Source organism: Benincasa hispida, chromosome 6 (assembly GCF_027475165.1).
Source record: "Benincasa hispida cultivar pf3 chromosome 6, pf3_genome.v1.1, whole genome shotgun sequence".
Taxonomy (NCBI): Eukaryota; Viridiplantae; Streptophyta; class Magnoliopsida; order Cucurbitales; family Cucurbitaceae; genus Benincasa; species Benincasa hispida.
The window spans coordinates 8,097,555-8,116,612 of record NC_143483.1 but is presented as its reverse complement, the minus strand read 5'-3'; the positions used below and the strand labels follow the sequence as shown (position 1 = coordinate 8,116,612).

The window sequence follows — 19,058 nt, the reverse complement described above, 5'->3', positions numbered from 1 at the left end:
TTTATGTTGAAGAGTTTAACATATTTTTAATAGTAGGGACTATAATGAACGTTTTTAAAGCTTAAGGACTAAAATAAAACAAGACTCAAAGTTTAGAGACTAAAATAGGATTTGAACTATAAATTTTTTTACTTGATCTTAAGTCCATTTGGTAACCATTTCGTTTTTTTTTTTAGTTATTTAAAATTAAACTTACTTTTCTATATTTCTTAATGATTTGCATCTTACTTAAGTGTGGTTGAATTCTTAGCCAAATTTCAAAAACAAAAAAAAGTTTTTAAGAGCTACTTTTTTTAGTTTTTAAAATTTGGCGAGTCCTTTAAACCATTAGTAAAAAGTAGATAACAAAGAAATAAATTTGAAGCTTGAATTAATATCTATAGGTTACTAGACGAGGCTTAAACTATTTCAAATTTTCAATTTTGACATAAAAATCCATTATAGTTGTTCTTAAAAATATGTATTATGGACATATGATTGAAAGTTTAATGTCATTTAGACACAAAATTCAATTTCAAGTTTAATAAATTTTTCTTTAAAAATGTTAAGATATATCATGAGTTTATTTGACACAAATTTAAAAATCCAATAACTTATTCGATACATTAAAGATTTAAGAATCTATAACATATGTTTTAAAGTATCATAGATTTATTAGACACAACAATTAAGTTTATAAACTGAACTTCTAAAGGATTGTATTTGTAGTTTTAAATGTCAAAATTTTATTCCTTTATTTTCAACCATAAATATGAATGTGTTTCCAAATTTTATAGTCAAAAGGGTCATAAATAATATATATTTTTTAAAAAAATCAACAATAAATTAACCATACATATTAAATTTAATATCTATTTAACGTATGTGGACTACAATTTAGACATTTGAAGTATATGGATAAAAATTGAACTAAGTCTTAAAATATATTTGACAAAATATTATTATTTTATTTATTTATTTTTTTGTTCAATCATCGAAATTGAGACGGGCTAACAAAGAAATAATAATAATAATAATAATAATAAAAAAAGGGATGAGGATAATGTCACACCTCTAATTATTGTGAAAGAGACAAATAACAATAGTTCAGAAAACATTCTCCAAAAGGAAAAAAGGGTTCAGAAAAGAGAAAAAAAACAGTTAATTATACAAAATACTTTTAAAATACCTTCGGGAAAAAAAAAATTGAATTTATGCATTTATGCTCCGAAATGTTTCATTTTCATTTTGGAACTTCCAAATTTATTCTGAAAGTTATCTTCGGATAACTTTTTTCGAGATCAAATAAGAGTTTTTTTTTTTTTTTTTTTTTTTTTTTTTTTTTTTTTTAAATTTATTTATTTTTTAAGAATGATCTTATTTCTAACACTTTTATATTTTGATCCGCTCTCCACAATCTTATAAGTTATAATATTTTGCTTACGTCAGATGACATTTTTAGTCTTTCCAATGAACTAGGACTCGAGATGTCGAGTCCGAGTTCATTGGAAAGACTGTCCTCTGACTTAAGCAAAATGTTATAATTCGTAAGATCGTAGCGGGCGGGTTATAAAACATAAAAATGCATGGGAGAAGGTCATCCGTACAAAAAAAAAAAAAAAAACTCTTAAGGGTCGTTTGGTTGACAGGTTTTTTGCATGAGAATTGACATACATTTCCAATTCCCAGGTTTGTTTAGCAGTTTTCATCTCTTTCCCTGGGTAGCTAGCCTTCTCATTTCCTACATGTAAGAGTTTTCTATTCCTTTTCAAAATTATGAATTTTCTCTTTTCTCCTCTTTATCTGTTTTTCATTTTACATATAATTTCACTTTGAATATAGTTAATTAACTAATAAATAAATAAATAAATATTAATTTAACAAAAATGATATAAATATTTATTTTAATAAATCAATAATGATATATTAAAAAAGACTTATTTTTATGATAAAAAATTATTAGATGAATAGAATTATTTTTTACATAAATTATTAATTTATTAACTAATAATATTTTAAATATATTTAATTAGTAAACTAGGAGTAGTTAAATTTAGTTAGTATTAAACTTTATTTTTAATAATAATAATTCATTACTTTTTTGTTTTTTTAATAATCAAGTAATTTATGGAGATTAATTTTAATTTGATCAATTATTATGAACATATAATCATCACTGAATATTTATAAGAAATTAGTTAATTTGTTGTGATTATTTTTTATTACTCCATTCATTATTAACATATCATATTTACAAAATACTTTTTAGCATTCTTTATTAATATATCATATTCTTATCTCATTTTCTTCACGTTTTATATAATATATTGTCCATCTAAATATATTTTCTTATTATTTAACTAAAAGTAAAATTACTAATGTTGAGTTTAATTTTTGATACATATCTGAAAACATAAAATGCAATTTTGTTTCTATTGAATCCCTTGTTTTTAAATTTATATTCTCAGATTGTTTATCAAACAAATTCTTATCAATCTCATATGTAATAACTATATTATAATTGAAAAAATATAAAATAAAATAAATTATTACAAAATTTTTAAAAGTGTTTAAAATAAAATATGATAATAACAATCATAAAACCAAAACCAAACGTGGGTTGAAACATTGAAAAAGAAAAAAAAAAAAAAAAAAAGAAAAAAAAAAGAAAAAGAAAAAGAAAAAGAAAAGCATGGGTTCAAAATTATGTAGAGCATCTCTTACAATTGCAACCGCACATAACAATATTTCTCTGGCACGGAATTTTTGTTCTTTCTACACGTGAAGATTCACATCACCAGCCTGCAAATGGGTCCCCAAAACTTTGTGGAAAAAAAAGAAAAAAAATGTTGATATTATAAACAAGTTTTGAACCAATTTTACTTCTAATTGTGGTGAACGAAAAAGACAAACCTTATTTCTTTAGCCTCTCATTTTTCTCTCTCTGTAGGTTATTATTGTAATGTTATGTTATGTGGCCATGAGATCAAATCATCCCGTCTTCCGTACCCAACCAAATCAATATGGTTCTTTTGGTGATATGTCCTTATCAATTATCATTATATCATTTTCAATTTTGCTTACTATTAAGTGTTTAATTAATTATCCCATTCAATATACCTATTTTTCCTTTAATCAAGATGGGATTATTTGGGACATTCAATTGATTATTATAATTTGTAGTTATTATAGTTTTTGATTTTTAATACTATATGTTTAGAAATTAGAATTCTTATTACTTTAGTATGTGTTTAAAGTGTAAACTATCTTAGTTAGGAGTGTTCAAAAAGCCTGGTAACCCAACCAACCTGGACTAACCAACCCAAACTGTAAGGGTTCGATTGGGTTTGATTTTTTTTATTGAGTGGATTAAAAAATTTGAGAATTTAAATTTCGCGTTGGGTCTCGATTCATTGAATTAGGGTTCGTGTCAACCCAACTCGACCTTGTATGTATATATGTATGTATGTATGTCTGTCTGTCTATACAGACACATATATGTATACACACACATATACGTATATATATGTGTGTGTGTGTGTATATATATATATATATAACCTAATATAAATTTGTTTCTTTTAGTTTTAGGTCTTCTACCGCCTCCCTCTTCACGTCCCAATCTCAGATCCTCAACGTCATTCCTCAGATCTCTGCCTCCCTCATCTCCATCTCCTCACAATCTCAACTTTGTCTCCCCCAGTCCCTCATGATCTCAGATTCTCAGTTTGCTCACATTCTCACCTTACACTTGTCTATTCTCAGTTCACTCTTTTTCCATCTTCTCAATCTCAAAATGATTTCATCTCAGATTCATACTCATCCATTCAATCCTGCCTCGTCGTTTCCCTTCTTCGTCTCCCCTCTTCAGCATTCATTGTCTTCCACAACCCACGCTTCATCTATTTTCAACCCGTAAATATTTGGTTGGATTAGGTTAGGTTGCTTGACCCTTCAAAATGGAATCGAAGGGTTGAAGTTAAAATCAACCCGGAATTTCAGGAGTCTTTAACAAAAACCAACCCGGACCATATGCACCCCTAATCTTAGTGTAGGGTTACAAATGAGGACAGAGTTCAAAATAGTAAATACATTAGATAATGATGATTTTTAAATAGTTTTACTATAATTAAGTGTGAGTTATAATAATTGAACTGTCACTATAAGAAAAAGAGGCTCTCCCGATGTATAAATCCGTCATCGGGAGATAGAGTCTCTTCCAACGACGTAAGGGACACGTCGGGAGTTAGAAAGAACTCCCGATGATATATACTATTCGTAGGGAGATTGGAACTATCTCCCGACGGTGGGACATTACCCGTCGGGAGTTATAATAACTCCCAATGAGTTATTTATTTATTGGGAGTTCTAAGAACTCCCGACGAATGTCCCAACAGCTATCGAGGGTCGTCGGGAGATTTGATACAAAAACTAGATCGCATAGAAGGCAGATCGTCTGCCTTCTTCTTCCCCATTCTGAAACCCTAGGCGATTGAAAGAGAGAAGTGGTTGTCGTTCACCGCCGAGAGAGAGAGAGAGCTGGTCCGTTGGTATTGTTGGTGGTCGCTGTCGTTATACTAGTGTCGTCCTTCGCTAGTTTGTCCGAGAGAGAGAGAGAGGTGGTCCGTTCGTAAGGGACGCTAATTCATTTGCGGCCGTTTGTTTGCGGCCATCTGTTCGTCGCCGTCTATTTCTACATTTTCTTGAGTTTTCTTCTCTCCAATTTATATGATTTCTTGTAATTGTGATTGCCATTATATTGTTCTTACTATAGATTTGTTTGGTTTCAATATTACCTATCTAAAACTTTAACCAATAAATAAGGTATGTTGGTGTGTTTGATTTGTGGTTGTACCTTTTCTTTCTTCTCTTCAGGTTTAAGCTTCTCTTTCTCCTCTGGTTTCGGTTCCTCCAGACCCAGTGGCTTTGGAATCACAGAGAGAAGCTCCACCTGTCTGTGACAAAAAAAAAATAAAATTAGAAGAGAAAGAGAGAGAAATGAAATGGAGGTGTTTGGTGAGTGGAAAGAAAAGCACTCCCGAGAAAACAAAGGGTTGTTGGGAGTTCTAACTCCCGACGACGTATATTAATTTTCGGGAGTTCCTACAACTCTTGACGGTCTTTTTTCAACGTCGGGAGTTCTACTCCCGAAAGATTTCTCCCGGCTAAACTCCCAACGATCAATACGTCGTCGGGAGAGGATCTCCCAATGCGTTTTCTACCATTTTTCGACGATTTCAAGAGTCAGGAAAACTGTGATTTCTTGTAGTGTGTGTGTTTATATTCATTCCAGTATAGTGAGTACAATATCTAATATTTGATTATTTGATTATTTCTCTTGCAAAGTAAACTTTAATCCCTAAGCTTGTTAAACTTCTAGGATGATCACCCTTTAGGCTGATCTTCTTGGAGTATCGACCTTTGAACTTGTTGATTAGTTTGGAGCAACCTTTGGGCTTTAATCCTTAAGCTTGTTGATTTTCTTGGATGATCGACCTTTGGAGTTGTTGATCAGCTTGTAGTGGTCTTTGGAATTTAATTCTTAAGCTTATTGATCTTCTTTGATGATCGACCTTTAGGCTTGATGATCTGCTTAGATGATCGATCTTTGGGCTTGATGATCAATTTGGATTGGCTTCTGATTTGTTGATTGATTTGGATCGACCTCTGGCTTGTTAATCGGTTTGGATCAGTCTCTGATTTATTGATATACTTGGATCAACCTTTGGAGTTTATGACTTCAAAAGCTTTAGGAAGGCTATTGATCTTTCTGGAAGTATTTTGAGTTTTAGTCGTTAGACCATTTCAGAAGAGTAAAAGTTGATTTAAGAGTTTAAGTTATTAGATATTTAGGAGAGTTACACTCTTTAGAGTTTTGGTCTTTTGATTTTTAAAGTTTCAACGGATTTGTATTTTTAAAATCTTTAGATCTTGAGAGAAGTTATATTCTTCATATCATCTTTAAAACTTAAGAGGAATTGTATTCTTCAGATCTTCATTCTTTGGAACTTCATAACTGCATAGGGCTTTGGCCTTCAGTTCTTCTCAACTCTTTATAATAAAGAGGTAAGGTATCTATTTATAGAGACTTCCCATTCGCCTTACATAGGGCTTGGGCCTAGTTATTTTTGGGCCCAAAAGTTGGGCTTGAGGTTGGATCCAATATTTTCTTTGGCTCAATTTTCACAATAGGCTTGAATTGTATTGGGCCCGAGCGACTTTAATTACTCAATATGATCCAATTTATAATTTCCATAAAGGACTTGGGCTTTCGTTGCAATGACGTGACAATTTGTGATTAGCAGAAATTTCTCATCCAACGAATAAAAATGTATTGCAAATGATCCACTTAATATATAAAATTTTATGAAAGTTGATAATAAAATTAGAAATTTACAAAATGAATAATTTTTTTTTTAAAAAAGGAAAAAAATTCTCAAAAAACCCGATCCTTGCAAATTCCTAATAAAAAATTTAGCGGGGATGAGGATTGAAATAGGAGGGGGGGATGGAGATGGAGAAGCCTTCCCCGTCCTTGTCTTGTGGACATCTATGGTAGAAATAGCTATAGGGTGTATGAGTTTACTTTTTAAAAACAAAAAACTAAAAATCAAATAGTATCAGAGCCTTAAGGCAATTCTTTTATATCGATAAAAGGGTTTAAAAGGTCTTTATTCATGTTTGTTCCCATAATTTAGGTGATCTTTTAAAAGATGAAAGAAAATACATTTTTCATCTTCGAGTTTTTAGTCTAGTTTCTATTTGGTATTTAAGTTTCAAAATGTTAAGCTAGTACTTTTAACCTTGATTTTGGAGTTTGATTTATATACTGGTGCTTAGATTTCAAAATATTACCTTTTAGCTCTTCAGTTCTGAGTTGTGTTTTAAAGAAATATAAATAAATGGTTAAAACTTGTAAGAAAATAAGTATATATATATATATTTAAAAAATAGTTATCCAAGTAGGTCTAGAAAAGAAATTTAAAGAAATTTAGAGATTTGATGGATGAATTGAAGCATCCGAAAGTGGGAAAAATTAGAAATGAACTTGTATAAAGAAAATTTTCCCCAATTTACTCAAATTATATTATACACATTAATTAACATTGTTTGTCGCTGTATAAGTTTTGTAAAGTAAATATATGATTTTGTTAAAAACATATGAAGAAAACAACACAAATGTGAAAATAAGATGGAACTATATGGATTGGGGAAAAGCTAACATGCAAGCATTATTGCAAATGGAAAAGATTCTAAAATTGTCATAATCGTTCTCTTTCTCATAAATTTTGAACAACACAAATTCCAAATCAACATCAACTTACCTAACTATCATAAGATCAAGGATAAATTACGAAAAAAAAAAAAAAAAAAAACAAACATCCCATTTGAAATTTGAATACCGTTACACTGTGTCAAATCACTACTACATTCGTTCTACGTCTTCATCTTTATCTAGCGTTTAAATGAATTTCTATTCTAATGATAGTTCTGGAAGTAAAAAGCAAGGAGGAGCCCGAAGTTGGCTGCACGAAGATGCTCGTTGGAGTTGTTTGTGCAAAGGTGGTAGTTGGAATTGGTTGTCAGAATTGTCGTTGGAGGTGGTTTGTCAGGGCTTGAAGTTGGTTGTTGGAATTGGCCAAGGGAAGATGGTCATCGGATTATGTCACCGGAGTTACTTATGCAAAGTTGGTCGTCAGAGTTGGTTGTCAGAATAGTTATCGAAGGTGGTTGTCAGAGCTCGGAGTTGGTGCACGAAGGTGGTCGTCGGAGTGTGGTAGTAGTGGTCGATAAGTGGAGTTCGAACTATTAAAGACATTGAAAGGAGGGAGAGTTGGGATGAGTTGGTAAAAATAACCAACTCAATTATATCAATCTTTAAATTTGGTGAGCCGAACAACCCCTCAGTGAGCCATTTATCGGTTTGGGCCCTAAATGGGCTAATTTGGATAGGGCCGGCTCAATGGTCTTCTTTTAAGAGCTAAAACTCAGCGAGGCGGATTCTTCTGGTAAGTTCCACAATATATTCGTTTACATAATTTATACCATCCACAATAAATATAAATTAAACTCAAAAATACCACGTGGAAAATCGAATAACGGTCCTCCACGTGTCAAAAGTTCAACCTGGAGTTGCCACTCAATCTGTGAAATCTTCTTCAAGGAACAATCAAACAAAACAACTTCGCTTCAGTGAATGAGTGAAAGGAAACGAAAGAACGAACAAAAGTGTTAAAGAGAAATGACAGCAGCTATTGCTGTTCCTTCCCCCAAATCCGCCATTTTAGGGCAAAAACCATTCTTTCGCAAGGACCCTGCTTCCAGTTTTCTCGGCCGCTCGCTTAAGGGTTTCGGTTTTCAGCCCAAATCGAGGACGAAACTTGATCCTCTCGGTTTAATTGTTGCTTCAGCCACTCCATCTAGTAGCAGCGATGGGAATGTCAGTGAAAGATTCTACTTCAATTTCACTGGATTCCCTTTTCCCCTTGGCCCCTTTCTTAATCGCCGCACTATAAGAACTGAGGTAAACTCTTAACCATTTCCCCTTTCTTTCATTTCTTATTTTGGGTCTGTTTGATTTTATAGAATTTGATGCAAATTTGTGTGTTCTGATTGAATCTATTGATAACACTGTATAACCGAAGATATGGGTATGTGGGCATATGTTATTTATAATTTTCAGCTTTTGTAGGATTGAATTTTTAAATTTTGAGCTTCTGTTAACCATTTCCTTTTTCTTTCATTCCTTTTTTTTGGAGTCTGTTTGATTTGATAGAATTTTCTGCAAATTTGTATGTTCTGATTACATCTATTGATAACAGTGTATAATAGAAGATATGGGTATGTGGGTATATGTTATTTAGAATTTCCACCTTTGTAGGAGTGAATTTTTAAAATATTTCGTTTGTTTTTTTTAGGCTGTGAAAGGTTCTATATGGCTTTTTGAGCAAGAACAGGCGTTGGGTTTCAGTAGTGTCTCAACAAACATTAGGATGACAGTCATCAAACTCAAATCTGGAGGCTTATGGGTCCATGCACCCATTGCTCCAACCAAGGAGTGTATTCAGGTCCTATTTCTACTTCTATTCGATTAAATATACCTTCATTTGTTAGCTTAAGCTTTTGGGTCAATCGGCAATTTAACATAGTTATTGATCCTAGGATTTGCATTTACTTATGTTCATATGTACCGTATGTTGTTGAGATTCATGGCAAAATATGATGCTATTTCCTCTCAGTTTTATTTAATGGTACACATATAGAGGGGTGGACATTGAATTGATTCTAATCTTTCAGCTTAAGTTTGTAGATTACTGATTACAACTACAAGACTGTATGTAAGTTCTAAAGTTTTCTCATCTTGACAGCTTCTGAAAGAGTTGGAGGCTCCTGTAGAATACATTATTTTACCAACGTTTGCATATGAGCACAAAATTTTTGTTGGACCGTTTTCGAGAAAGTTCCCACGCGCACAGATATGGGTGGCACCAAGGCAATGGAGTTGGCCATTGAACTTGCCATTGGAATTTTTGGGAATTTTTGGAGCTAAAACATTGAAAGACGAGGATTTATCTGCTCCATGGGCTGATGAGATTGAGCAGAAAGTTTTAAGCTCACCAGAAGTTGGTAATAAGAACTGCTCATATGGTATTAAGTTGAATCTCTTAGTTGCTACTGAAAACTAACTTGTTTGTTTGTTGTAGGGATTGGACCATATGTGGAGGTTGCTTTTTATCATAAGCGATCAAGAACACTGCTGGTAACAGATGCTGTGATCTTTGTCCCGAGACAGCCACCCGAATGCATTAGCAAAGAATCCTTGTTGGCATCAGCAAAGAATGGTTTGGCAGTGAAACTACTAAGTAAGGGAAAGGAAGTCCCTGAAGAGCCAGTTGTTGACAACAAGATCAACCGTCAAAAAGGTTCGGTCCTCTACCTTTGATACCTCGATATTTAGTGCTTAATTTAGTGCATTATGCTTAAATTAAGCAGAATTTTAGTTATGTTTGTTAAAAAAAAAAAACTGATGAATGGGGACTGGTGATGTAGGGTGGGAAAGAATGGTTCTTCAGATACTGTTCCTTGGGCCTTCAAATCTCTTGGAACCTAATGCTAGTTTTGCTCAAATGTCACAAAAACTTATTGTTTCACCCATAGTAAAGACTCTTGTCTTCAGCAAAGTTCCTGAAAAGGTAATTAACCAACATCTTTCAAATTTTCTCCTTGAAAAATATGTATGCAAAAGGATTATAAATTTTTTTTAAACCTATGCATTTTACTCTCTTACACTAATTCTGCTTTCTGCTTTCAGGTAAGGGACTGGATCGATCGAATTGTCCGAGATTGGAAGTTCAAGAGAATCATCCCTGCTCACTTTGCAGCTCCAGTAAATGCAAGTAGTTCTGATTTCTTAACTGCATTCGGGTTTCTTGACGACCTTCTCGGCGAGCGCTATGTCAACCGACCTTCACTCTCTCTTCTCTTCACATCACTCATGGGGAAGGCTGCTAGTTACTTTCCACCTGATGATATGAAGACTCTATCATCCCTTGACCAGTTTTTAGTATCGGTTGGAGCCGTGAAGAAGACCGTTTCGGGCAGAAAAAGGTAACCTAGGAAAGACAATCTCTCAAAGATACCAGATAAAATTTAGCACACTCGTATAATTCAGTAATGTAGATTCACCAACCAATGTTCTATCTTTGACACTTGAATATAGAAGGTAATCTGATATCCACATATAAGAAATGCTGGAAGTAGATGCACAAGAAAAGTTATAGTGCACAATTCATGGTTGCATACTACTTTGCATTCTTTTATCTATTCTGCAAAACCAGTTTGCTTGTGGAAGAAGAAAAATATAAGAAAATATGAATGCCTTGCTGAGGCTAATATGACTTTCAAAAGTTTTTGATAGATTCTTAAATTTTTAATTTTATGTAGAATAAATTTTTTATCTATTCAGTATTTTTAGAATCACATATCTATTCGGACCTAAAAAGTTGAAAGTTTAAGGTCTATTAAACATAAAATTCAAATTTATATCTAATAGATTCGTTACTTTTTAAATTTTGATACGTTAGGAATCTATTAGAAGCAAAATAGAAAGAAAGTTGAGGGACTTATTAGACATTTTCATAATTTAAGTATCCGTTAGTTATAAAATTAAAAGCTCAATAGACTAAATAGATGGCACAATTGCAATGGATAGTACCTTTAATTTAAGGTAATAATTAAGTATATAACAAGCTTTTTACAGAATTATAAATATAATAAAATCTATTATTATTAGTAAAATAGGTTCTATCCAGATCGTCTGATCTAAATTTTATCTATTTTCATTTTTTTCCCCTAAAATTAAGGATTGAATTGTCATCTTACCCCTCAAATTTGTTATAACATATTTTATTAAGAAAATTATTGAACCTACATTCTAATAATTTGTTTTATGAAATGAAGAACCAAACAAAGATTTTTTTAGTAATTTAGAAGCTTTCCTTGGGGCCAAAGTCTAAATAGGGAAAACATCCAAGCAAGCAAGTAGAGAAAACAGATGGTCAACCTACCAACCATACAAAAAATTTGTAAAGTTTTTGTCACAATCAAGTTAGGTTATGTAATTAACCACTGGCATTTTTGACCTAAATATAAAAGTAAAATTTCTAAATTGAATGATTTTGAATGAGTCAGAATTGTTTCATCACCATCCATTCCTTTTACAAAGTTGGGAGATCAAATAACTTCTCACTATTTCAATTAAAAATAATAATCAAAACTTTTTAATATTTGACCACAAGTGTAATCAAGAGTAGATTTGATGTATATATTTTACTCTAATTTAAAAGTCTTATTGTAAGAAGTCAATAACACATCCATAGCTTATGGATAGAGTTAATCGGATGCATTTTTATCCTTTAAAGTTAGAAGTTCAATTTATAATTTTTTTTTTCACAATTTGTTGTATTATAAAATAATATAATTAGGATAATTATATTAAATGGTAAAACTGCTAAAAATATTTACAAGTACAACAAAATAGACGAGCTTCGACTGGGTCAACATTGATAAAAAATGACAAAAGAGAAACTTCTCCCATCGGATCATTAATCAGTCACTATCTATCAATGATAGATCGCGATAGGTTTATATCACTGATCGTTAGACTGCAATAGATTTTTATCACTTAGTAATGGATGTTTATCGCGATAGACAGTGACATTTTACTATATTTATAAATAAATTGACTCATTTTCTGTTATTCGGGAAGAGTCATATAACTATATTAGTTATTAAAATTAGACACTAAATTCAAAGACATGGTGGAAGTATAGGAATCCTAGGTGCATCCCAATGGTACACTTTTGTCTTCTTCTTTCTTCTGTGCCACTTTTGCCCATAACTTTTATCATTGCTTTCAATACTTCTTTAAAATATGGCCATCATCAAAAGAACATTCAGATAAGCTCTAAAAACAATTCAATTGAAAAGAAACTACCTTTCCAAATTATCAAATTTAAATTTAAATGCTTTTTGTTTTGAGTTTAGTCCCTACACTAAATCCTTAATTTCAGTTTTGTATCAAATAGAGCATTTGCGACAAAAAGTTGCTTCTTATAGTCCTAAGTTGTTAAAATTGGATTATAATAGTTTGTATTTAGAGTGTGGATTATTTTAGTTTAAGTTATAATAGTATATGTTTGAAGTGTAAACTATTTTAGTTTAAGAAAAAAATAGTAAAGACCGTAGCAAAGAATAAAAAAAATGATGTATGTAAAATAATAAAAACTGTAGCAAATAGTAAATATTGTAACAAATGAAAGTTTTGAAATGTGACTGTTATAGCTAATTAGGAAATACAAAATAGTATTGATGATTATTATAGTCTTAGGATAGTTCTTGCCCCAAATATATCTTTAATCTATTGAATTGAAAGTTCAAAATCTTATTAGATGTAAAATTTTGATTTTGTATCTAATATACCAGATAATTAAAAAAAATTCAAGTATGTTAAAAATTTATTAGACACGAGAATGGAAGTTTTTATGTTTTACCTAAAAAAGAATGTATTTTATTTCTCCATCTTAAATGGGAAGGGTAGGCAACATTGGAATTTGGAAAATTCCACTTGACCAATTAATTCATCATCCAAATGTGTAATATGTTAAATGTGAGCCCTTTAATTTGCTTTTATTTGTGAATGGTGGCATGGCAACCATCTAGGCCATATGCATCTTTTCAAAATAAAAAGCTATGGGACACCAAAGTTGTTCCTTCAATATCATTATTTTCTTGTGGTTGAAAAAGAGGAGTAGATCTATATGCAAATCTAGAAGTTGACTTTTTTTTTTAACACCCACTTTATTGTTGTATACTAGAAAGTAACATCTTGTTTTTCCCCTTTTAGAAGATGAGTTACAAAATTCATAAATTAGTATTAATTTTGGAAGTTAGGGATCTTAACTATATTCTTAAAACATTGATTTTGATGGGTGAAAAAACTTGAATGATACTAATGTATTTATAGCTTCTTAGATGTTATAAAATATTACTTCTTTAAGATTTTGCAAAACTCAAATGGAATATGATTCAATAGTTAATGACATACTACTTTTTCAAAGGTCCGGGATTAAATTTCCAAACTTCCTTTTGTTATACTAAAAAAAAAGAGTCAAAATAAGAAAACTCAAGATAATTGACATGTACTTTGTCCCAAGAGTCGAAGTTCAAAACCTCATTCCATTTGTTGTACCAAAGAAAAATCAAATGGATATTATCTAAATCAATATAAAAATGAAAGCAATACGGACATAGTTATTTATAGATAAAATCGATCTTAAAAACACCAATCCAACTATATGTGGTGGGTTGGCGACTTTAAACTATTAACCTTTTGTTGAGTATATGTTTTATGTCAGTTGGGTTATGTTTATATTGAAAAATTGATTTTCTTATATTAGATAAATAGATCATTCAAATTACATTTTTCTATATATAAACAAGACTTAAAATACTATGCCACCGAAAATGTGGAGATATTAATTTTACACAAACGACAATAAACAATCAATGTCAATTAATATTTCTAAAGAATTCTTAAAAAATAAAAAATGGGTTAAAAAGATTTTAAATTAGTAATCAATAATTTACACTTTTTTAAACTAGCTAAAAGGTTAATAATTTAGATTATAGATAAATTTTCACAGATAGAAAAAATGTGAAACAATTTACAGAAATAGTAAAAAAAAAATATTGATAGATCTATCCGTGTCTATTACCGTATTTTTCTTATTTTTTCTATTTTTGAAAATTTTCCTAGATTACATTCACATCAATAATATTTTATAATTTTTTTTTATTTATAAAAATGTCAATTCAACTCGTATATTAGCGTCGAAAAATTTAATACCAATAAGATATTGGAAAGAGAAATAGATTTAAGAAAATGAAAAAAAAATTAGCGGGAAAAATAATATCTCATACAAGATAGAGAAAGCAAAATTAATGTCAAATGGATTTCATTGCAAAACAAAGCAAATACCATCTATGAAAAATTGGAAATTAAATTCTGAACAAAACCCATTTATCTTTTCTATGTAATATTATTAATTTCCACGAAAGTTTTGGTTTTTTTATCCAAATAATTCCAACCAAACCAATATTAAATTATTCAGTTTCTTGGGTTCCCCCAAAATCAGAACAAGTTCCTTTTTTTCTCCCCACCGCAACCGCTTCCTTTTGGTAGGAAAAGGAGGGACCCCTTTTTTTGAAGTTACATTCTGTGTGTAACCAACGGCCAACGCGGAGACGAATAAGAAAAGGCTTTCCGAACGGGGAAGAAATAGTACACAGTTGCTTGCACGATCTCTCAAGCGAATCCAAACCGACTTTTTTGTTGCTCATTAAACAAATAATCGAATTCCCAAGAGACGCTCGACTCTAAATCAGTGGACCCTTTTTTTTTTTTCCTTTCCTTCCCTCGTCGCTTCAATTTTCAGGGCCGTATTCAATCATTCATTCGTTTCTTCCTTTTGGGTTTCGTTTTTCTTTGCTTCCTGGTGATTTCAAGACAAGGGTTGACGATTTTCTTGCCCAACAACGAAAACCCAGATCACTCGATTCTAATTTGCGCCTCTCTGACGCGGTTTTTTTTTTTTTTTTTTTGGGTAAGAAAATAAGGAATCATCTCCGCTTAATCTCTGAAATGGGGTTGTGATTTTCGTACTTTTTTTTCTGTTTGGTTTATGAATGATCGATGTTTTTCTTTATATATGCTGGTTTGTGTGGAAATATGCCTTTCAGGTGTTTGTTTAATGGCTATCTCTTGTTTTCTTCCTGTTTTATAACGTTGATTGCTGTGATGATTAACCATTTAAATGGAATATCACTGGACCTGATGTGGGTTGTGCTCTGTTTTCAATTTAAGATTGATGTATTGGAATTGGAAGGTATTGTCAATGTCTCCAATTATTATGGGTTGATTTTGTCAGCTTCTTTCTTGTTTCTTCTCAAATTTTTGAGTTTGTCTAAGCATTAGTGAGACTTTTGGCCCGTGTGCGAGCTTGTCTGTTTCCAGCATTACTTTTTCATTCTATTGGCAGAATTACATGGACAACCTTTGTCTTCTTTCTTGTGATTTCATGCTGACATTTGTATTTTTGTCTTCCAATTATTTTGCTTCCTATGTTGTATGTCTTACAAAAGTGAAATAGCGTTTCATGCTCTTTGTTCATGAACGTTGTGGTGAATAAACTGATTCTTTTTCAGAATGTTTGTTATCATCTATGCTCATGAGATGTAACACGCTAACAATGAATTCCTTTTTTTTTTTTTTTTTTCCCCTTGGATGTAAATTGTTGCATTTAGTTTTAGATTTGTCGTGTTTTGCTGTCTTTCCATTTATGTTATTAATGTCTTAAAGCGTGATATGAATGCTGATTAATATAACGTCTCCATTTTGTTTTCTAGCTTTTGTCTTGGAAGAAACGCACGAGAATAAATACCCTAATGAGAGAGTGCTTCTTCTATGAGCTCTTGTACAATATATGTCTCTTGGAATTATGTTGAGCTCTCAATTTCAATCTTTGAGCAAAAGTGCATTCTTTTGGATAATGGTAGTTGGTAGTTGCTAGGGGTTTGTGTAGCCTTTTTTTTTTTTTTTCCTTTCTTCCTAACCGATATATTTATTTGTTAATTTCATATGATACCTCTAATTGCTGACACTTACTGGTTTCGATATTGCTTTCTTCAGACTGAGATTCTTGAGAAAATTGTTTTGGACCATTGAAAACTATCCTTGTGATCAGACCTTGTTTGGTTTCTACTATTCTGCCTGCTATTGATTTGATTTATGTCAAGATTTTTTTTTCTCTTTCTACCTAGGCCTGTTAAGTTATTAGTGTGCTATTGTTTTTTTCTGTTTCAGGTGCTGTGTCAAATTCTGATGGCTGAGAAGGGTGATGTGCCAGTGTCCCTTGAAATGATCAGTACTGCAGGCACTTATTCAAGAAGAAACTCTACTGCAGGTACTTATTCAAGAAGAAACTCTACTGTAGGTGCTTATTCGAGAAGAAGCTCTATGGGATGGACAAGTTATCCAAATAGTGGAGAAAAACTTATGCCTAATTATCTAAGAGCATCTACTGGTTCCTGTCATGATTTTTGCAAATATGGAAGAAATCATGCTTTTGAAACCAAGTCAAGACAACCAGTGTCCAAAAATCTGGCAAGAAAATCGCTCGACGGTGGAAGTTCTGTCGATGCTATTTTACTTCCTGAGAGAAAGAAAACAACTTTGACTTGGGCCAATGCTGAATTTTCATCAACTTCCAGATTATCTGAAACCAAGTCGAGACAACCACTGCCCAAAAATGTGACAAGAAAATCACTCGATGGTGGAAGATCTCTAGATAGTGTGGTACTTCCTGAGAGAAAGAAAACAATTTCAACTGAAACCAAGTCAAGACAACCAATGACCAAAAATGTGGCAAGAAAATCACTTGATGGTGGAAGTTTAGTAGATCGTGTGGTATTTCCTGAGAGAAAGAACATAACTTCAACAACGTGGGCCAAGGCTGAATTTTCATCCACTTCCAGATTACATGAAGCTGATTCAACTACATTCTCAATGACTAAATTGCCAGTAGAATCTCCTGCCCTCCTGACTCCAGTGCAGAGACAAGTCCCAAATGAGAGGAAGAAGAAATTGTTGCCTAGTCCAAAGCAGCGAGAAGTCCTCAATGAAAGCAAAAAGAAATTGTTGGTTGAGCCGAGAACTTTGTCTACGTCAAGATCACGTACAAAAAATTCCCTAAAGAACTTGAAGCCTGAAACGTCTGCAGCTGCTAGAAGTCCAGAGAATTCTGTGGTTCAAGTTTTTGCAAAAGCCAAGGAGAGAGTGTTACCTGAAAAGTCTGATAAAATTTTGAAACCGAAGTCTATTAAAGTAAAGCCATTGAGATCTGCATCTCTGGACAATTCGAGATGGAAAAATTATTCCAAAATGGGCAAATGTTCGGGGACTTCTAAAGAAGCTGCAAAGAAAGTGGTGGCAGCCTCAACAGGTTCATTTTCCTCGAACTCTATCCATGGAGCTGCAAACTTAACCACAAGAAAGCATGTTAATGGAGCTGCAAACTTAACCACAAGAAAGCATGTTAATGGAGCTGCAAACTTAACCACAAGAAAGCATGTTAACTTGAAAGGCGTCCCACTTAAAACTCATAAAGTGATCAAAATATCTGAACGTGGACAAGTGCGAAATGAAGAGATCCAAGAGAAAAACTTCCAGGGTGAAGAGGTCCAAGAGGAAACCTACCAGAGTGAAGTGGTAGAAGAGGAAACCTTCCAGAGTGAAGAGGTCCAAGAGAAAACCTTGTATGTCATTAAGATCGAAAATGAGGAAATACCCCAGCAACCTGATCAAGATAAAACTGATTATAACATGGAAGCGTCGTCATTGCCACCTAAATCGCTATCACCGCCAATGTCCCCAGCTACTTTGGCCGATGCAGAAGATCAAGATGTATCTGAATACACGGAATACACGGGAAGTGAAGCAGAGAATGACTTTTACCATGAAGGTGACAAAATTGGCAGCATAGAAGCAGGCAATGCTTCAAGTAAAGGTAGTAAAAATTGCAGATCCCAAAATCATGGGATGTTGCAATCTAAACTTAAGGATCCTCAATCTACAAAACTGAGTTTCAGGAGGGGAAAAATTATTGACATCTGTTCCGAGAGTAATAGTCCGAGAAGGCTTAAATTTAGGCGTGGAAGGCTGTTGGGGGAGAATCAAAAGGCTGGGGATGGTCTTAGGAAGAACTTCAAGAGAGGAAAAGAAGTTAACAGTGAAACCAATACCACAACTCAAGAAACTGTTGTTTTGAGGCACCAAGATGTGCAGGGGAAAAAAGATGCGCAGGGCTTGTTTAACAATGTTATTGAAGAAACTGCAAGTAAACTCGTCGAAACTCGAAAGAGCAAGGTTAAGGCCTTGGTTGGTGCATTCGAAACAGTGATCTCCCTGCAAGATGGAAAGCCTTCCATTGAGTCTTGACAATGTCAGTTATGAATGAGAAATTGAGCTTGACTTAAGAATTTAACTGATTGGCATAGAGTGGTGGGAAATAAGGCTCGGGTTGAAAAGACGGCGAGCTGAGACTGCAGTAGCCATAAAAATAGATTGCTCTTTTTATTGGTAGGAAGAATTCTGTACACAGATAGGAAGTATTTGTTTTTGCTATTGTTTTTCAGGGTAATCTTCTGCTCCTTAATAACCAAATGGTTCTACTGAATTGACAATATTGATTTGTGAGTTGCACATAAAATAAGGGTAGGCTCATGACTTCATGTGTTTTTGAATTGACAGTTATCTGCCAACTCTGGATCTTTTACTTGTAAGTTGTGACTTTCTTTGGTTGTGAAGGATTTATAATTCATTGAATTCATATTTTCTTACTTTTTTCATGATTGTGTGGTTACTTTTTCTTTTCTTCTTTTTGGTGTGAAATATAAAGACCTTGTATTTCCTCAAATCCATGCCCATGGAATCACATTAGATATATATTTGGTTTAACAAA

At 32.5% G+C, this 19,058-nt stretch overlaps 2 protein-coding genes across 6 annotated transcripts; both read left to right on the top strand.

Annotated features, from left to right (window-relative positions):
* The first annotated feature begins 8,154 nt into the window (after positions 1 to 8,154).
* Positions 8,155 to 10,779, top strand: LOC120079388 (lysine-tRNA ligase). Its single transcript, XM_039033551.2, has 6 exons — positions 8,155 to 8,503; positions 8,898 to 9,047; positions 9,348 to 9,606; positions 9,684 to 9,902; positions 10,030 to 10,172; positions 10,292 to 10,779. The coding sequence occupies exons 1-6, from the start codon at positions 8,222 to 8,224 to the stop codon at positions 10,589 to 10,591; spliced, it is 1,353 nt and encodes a 450-aa protein (XP_038889479.1). The 5' UTR covers positions 8,155 to 8,221; the 3' UTR covers positions 10,592 to 10,779.
* Positions 10,780 to 14,672: 3,893 nt separating this feature from the next.
* Positions 14,673 to 18,945, top strand: LOC120079612 (uncharacterized). Of its 5 annotated transcripts, none has more exons than XM_039033853.2 (2): positions 14,673 to 15,143; positions 16,403 to 18,945. In XM_039033853.2, the coding sequence occupies exon 2, from the start codon at positions 16,421 to 16,423 to the stop codon at positions 18,533 to 18,535; it is 2,115 nt and encodes a 704-aa protein (XP_038889781.1). In that variant the 5' UTR covers positions 14,673 to 15,143; positions 16,403 to 16,420; the 3' UTR covers positions 18,536 to 18,945. The 5 variants fall into 5 exon arrangements, with proteins under 5 accessions (XP_038889781.1, XP_090170706.1, XP_038889779.1 ...); XM_090314580.1 differs by lacking the exon at positions 14,673 to 15,143 and adding an exon at positions 15,183 to 15,425; XM_039033851.2 differs by lacking the exon at positions 14,673 to 15,143 and adding an exon at positions 15,807 to 16,091.
* The last annotated feature ends 113 nt before the right edge of the window (positions 18,946 to 19,058 follow it).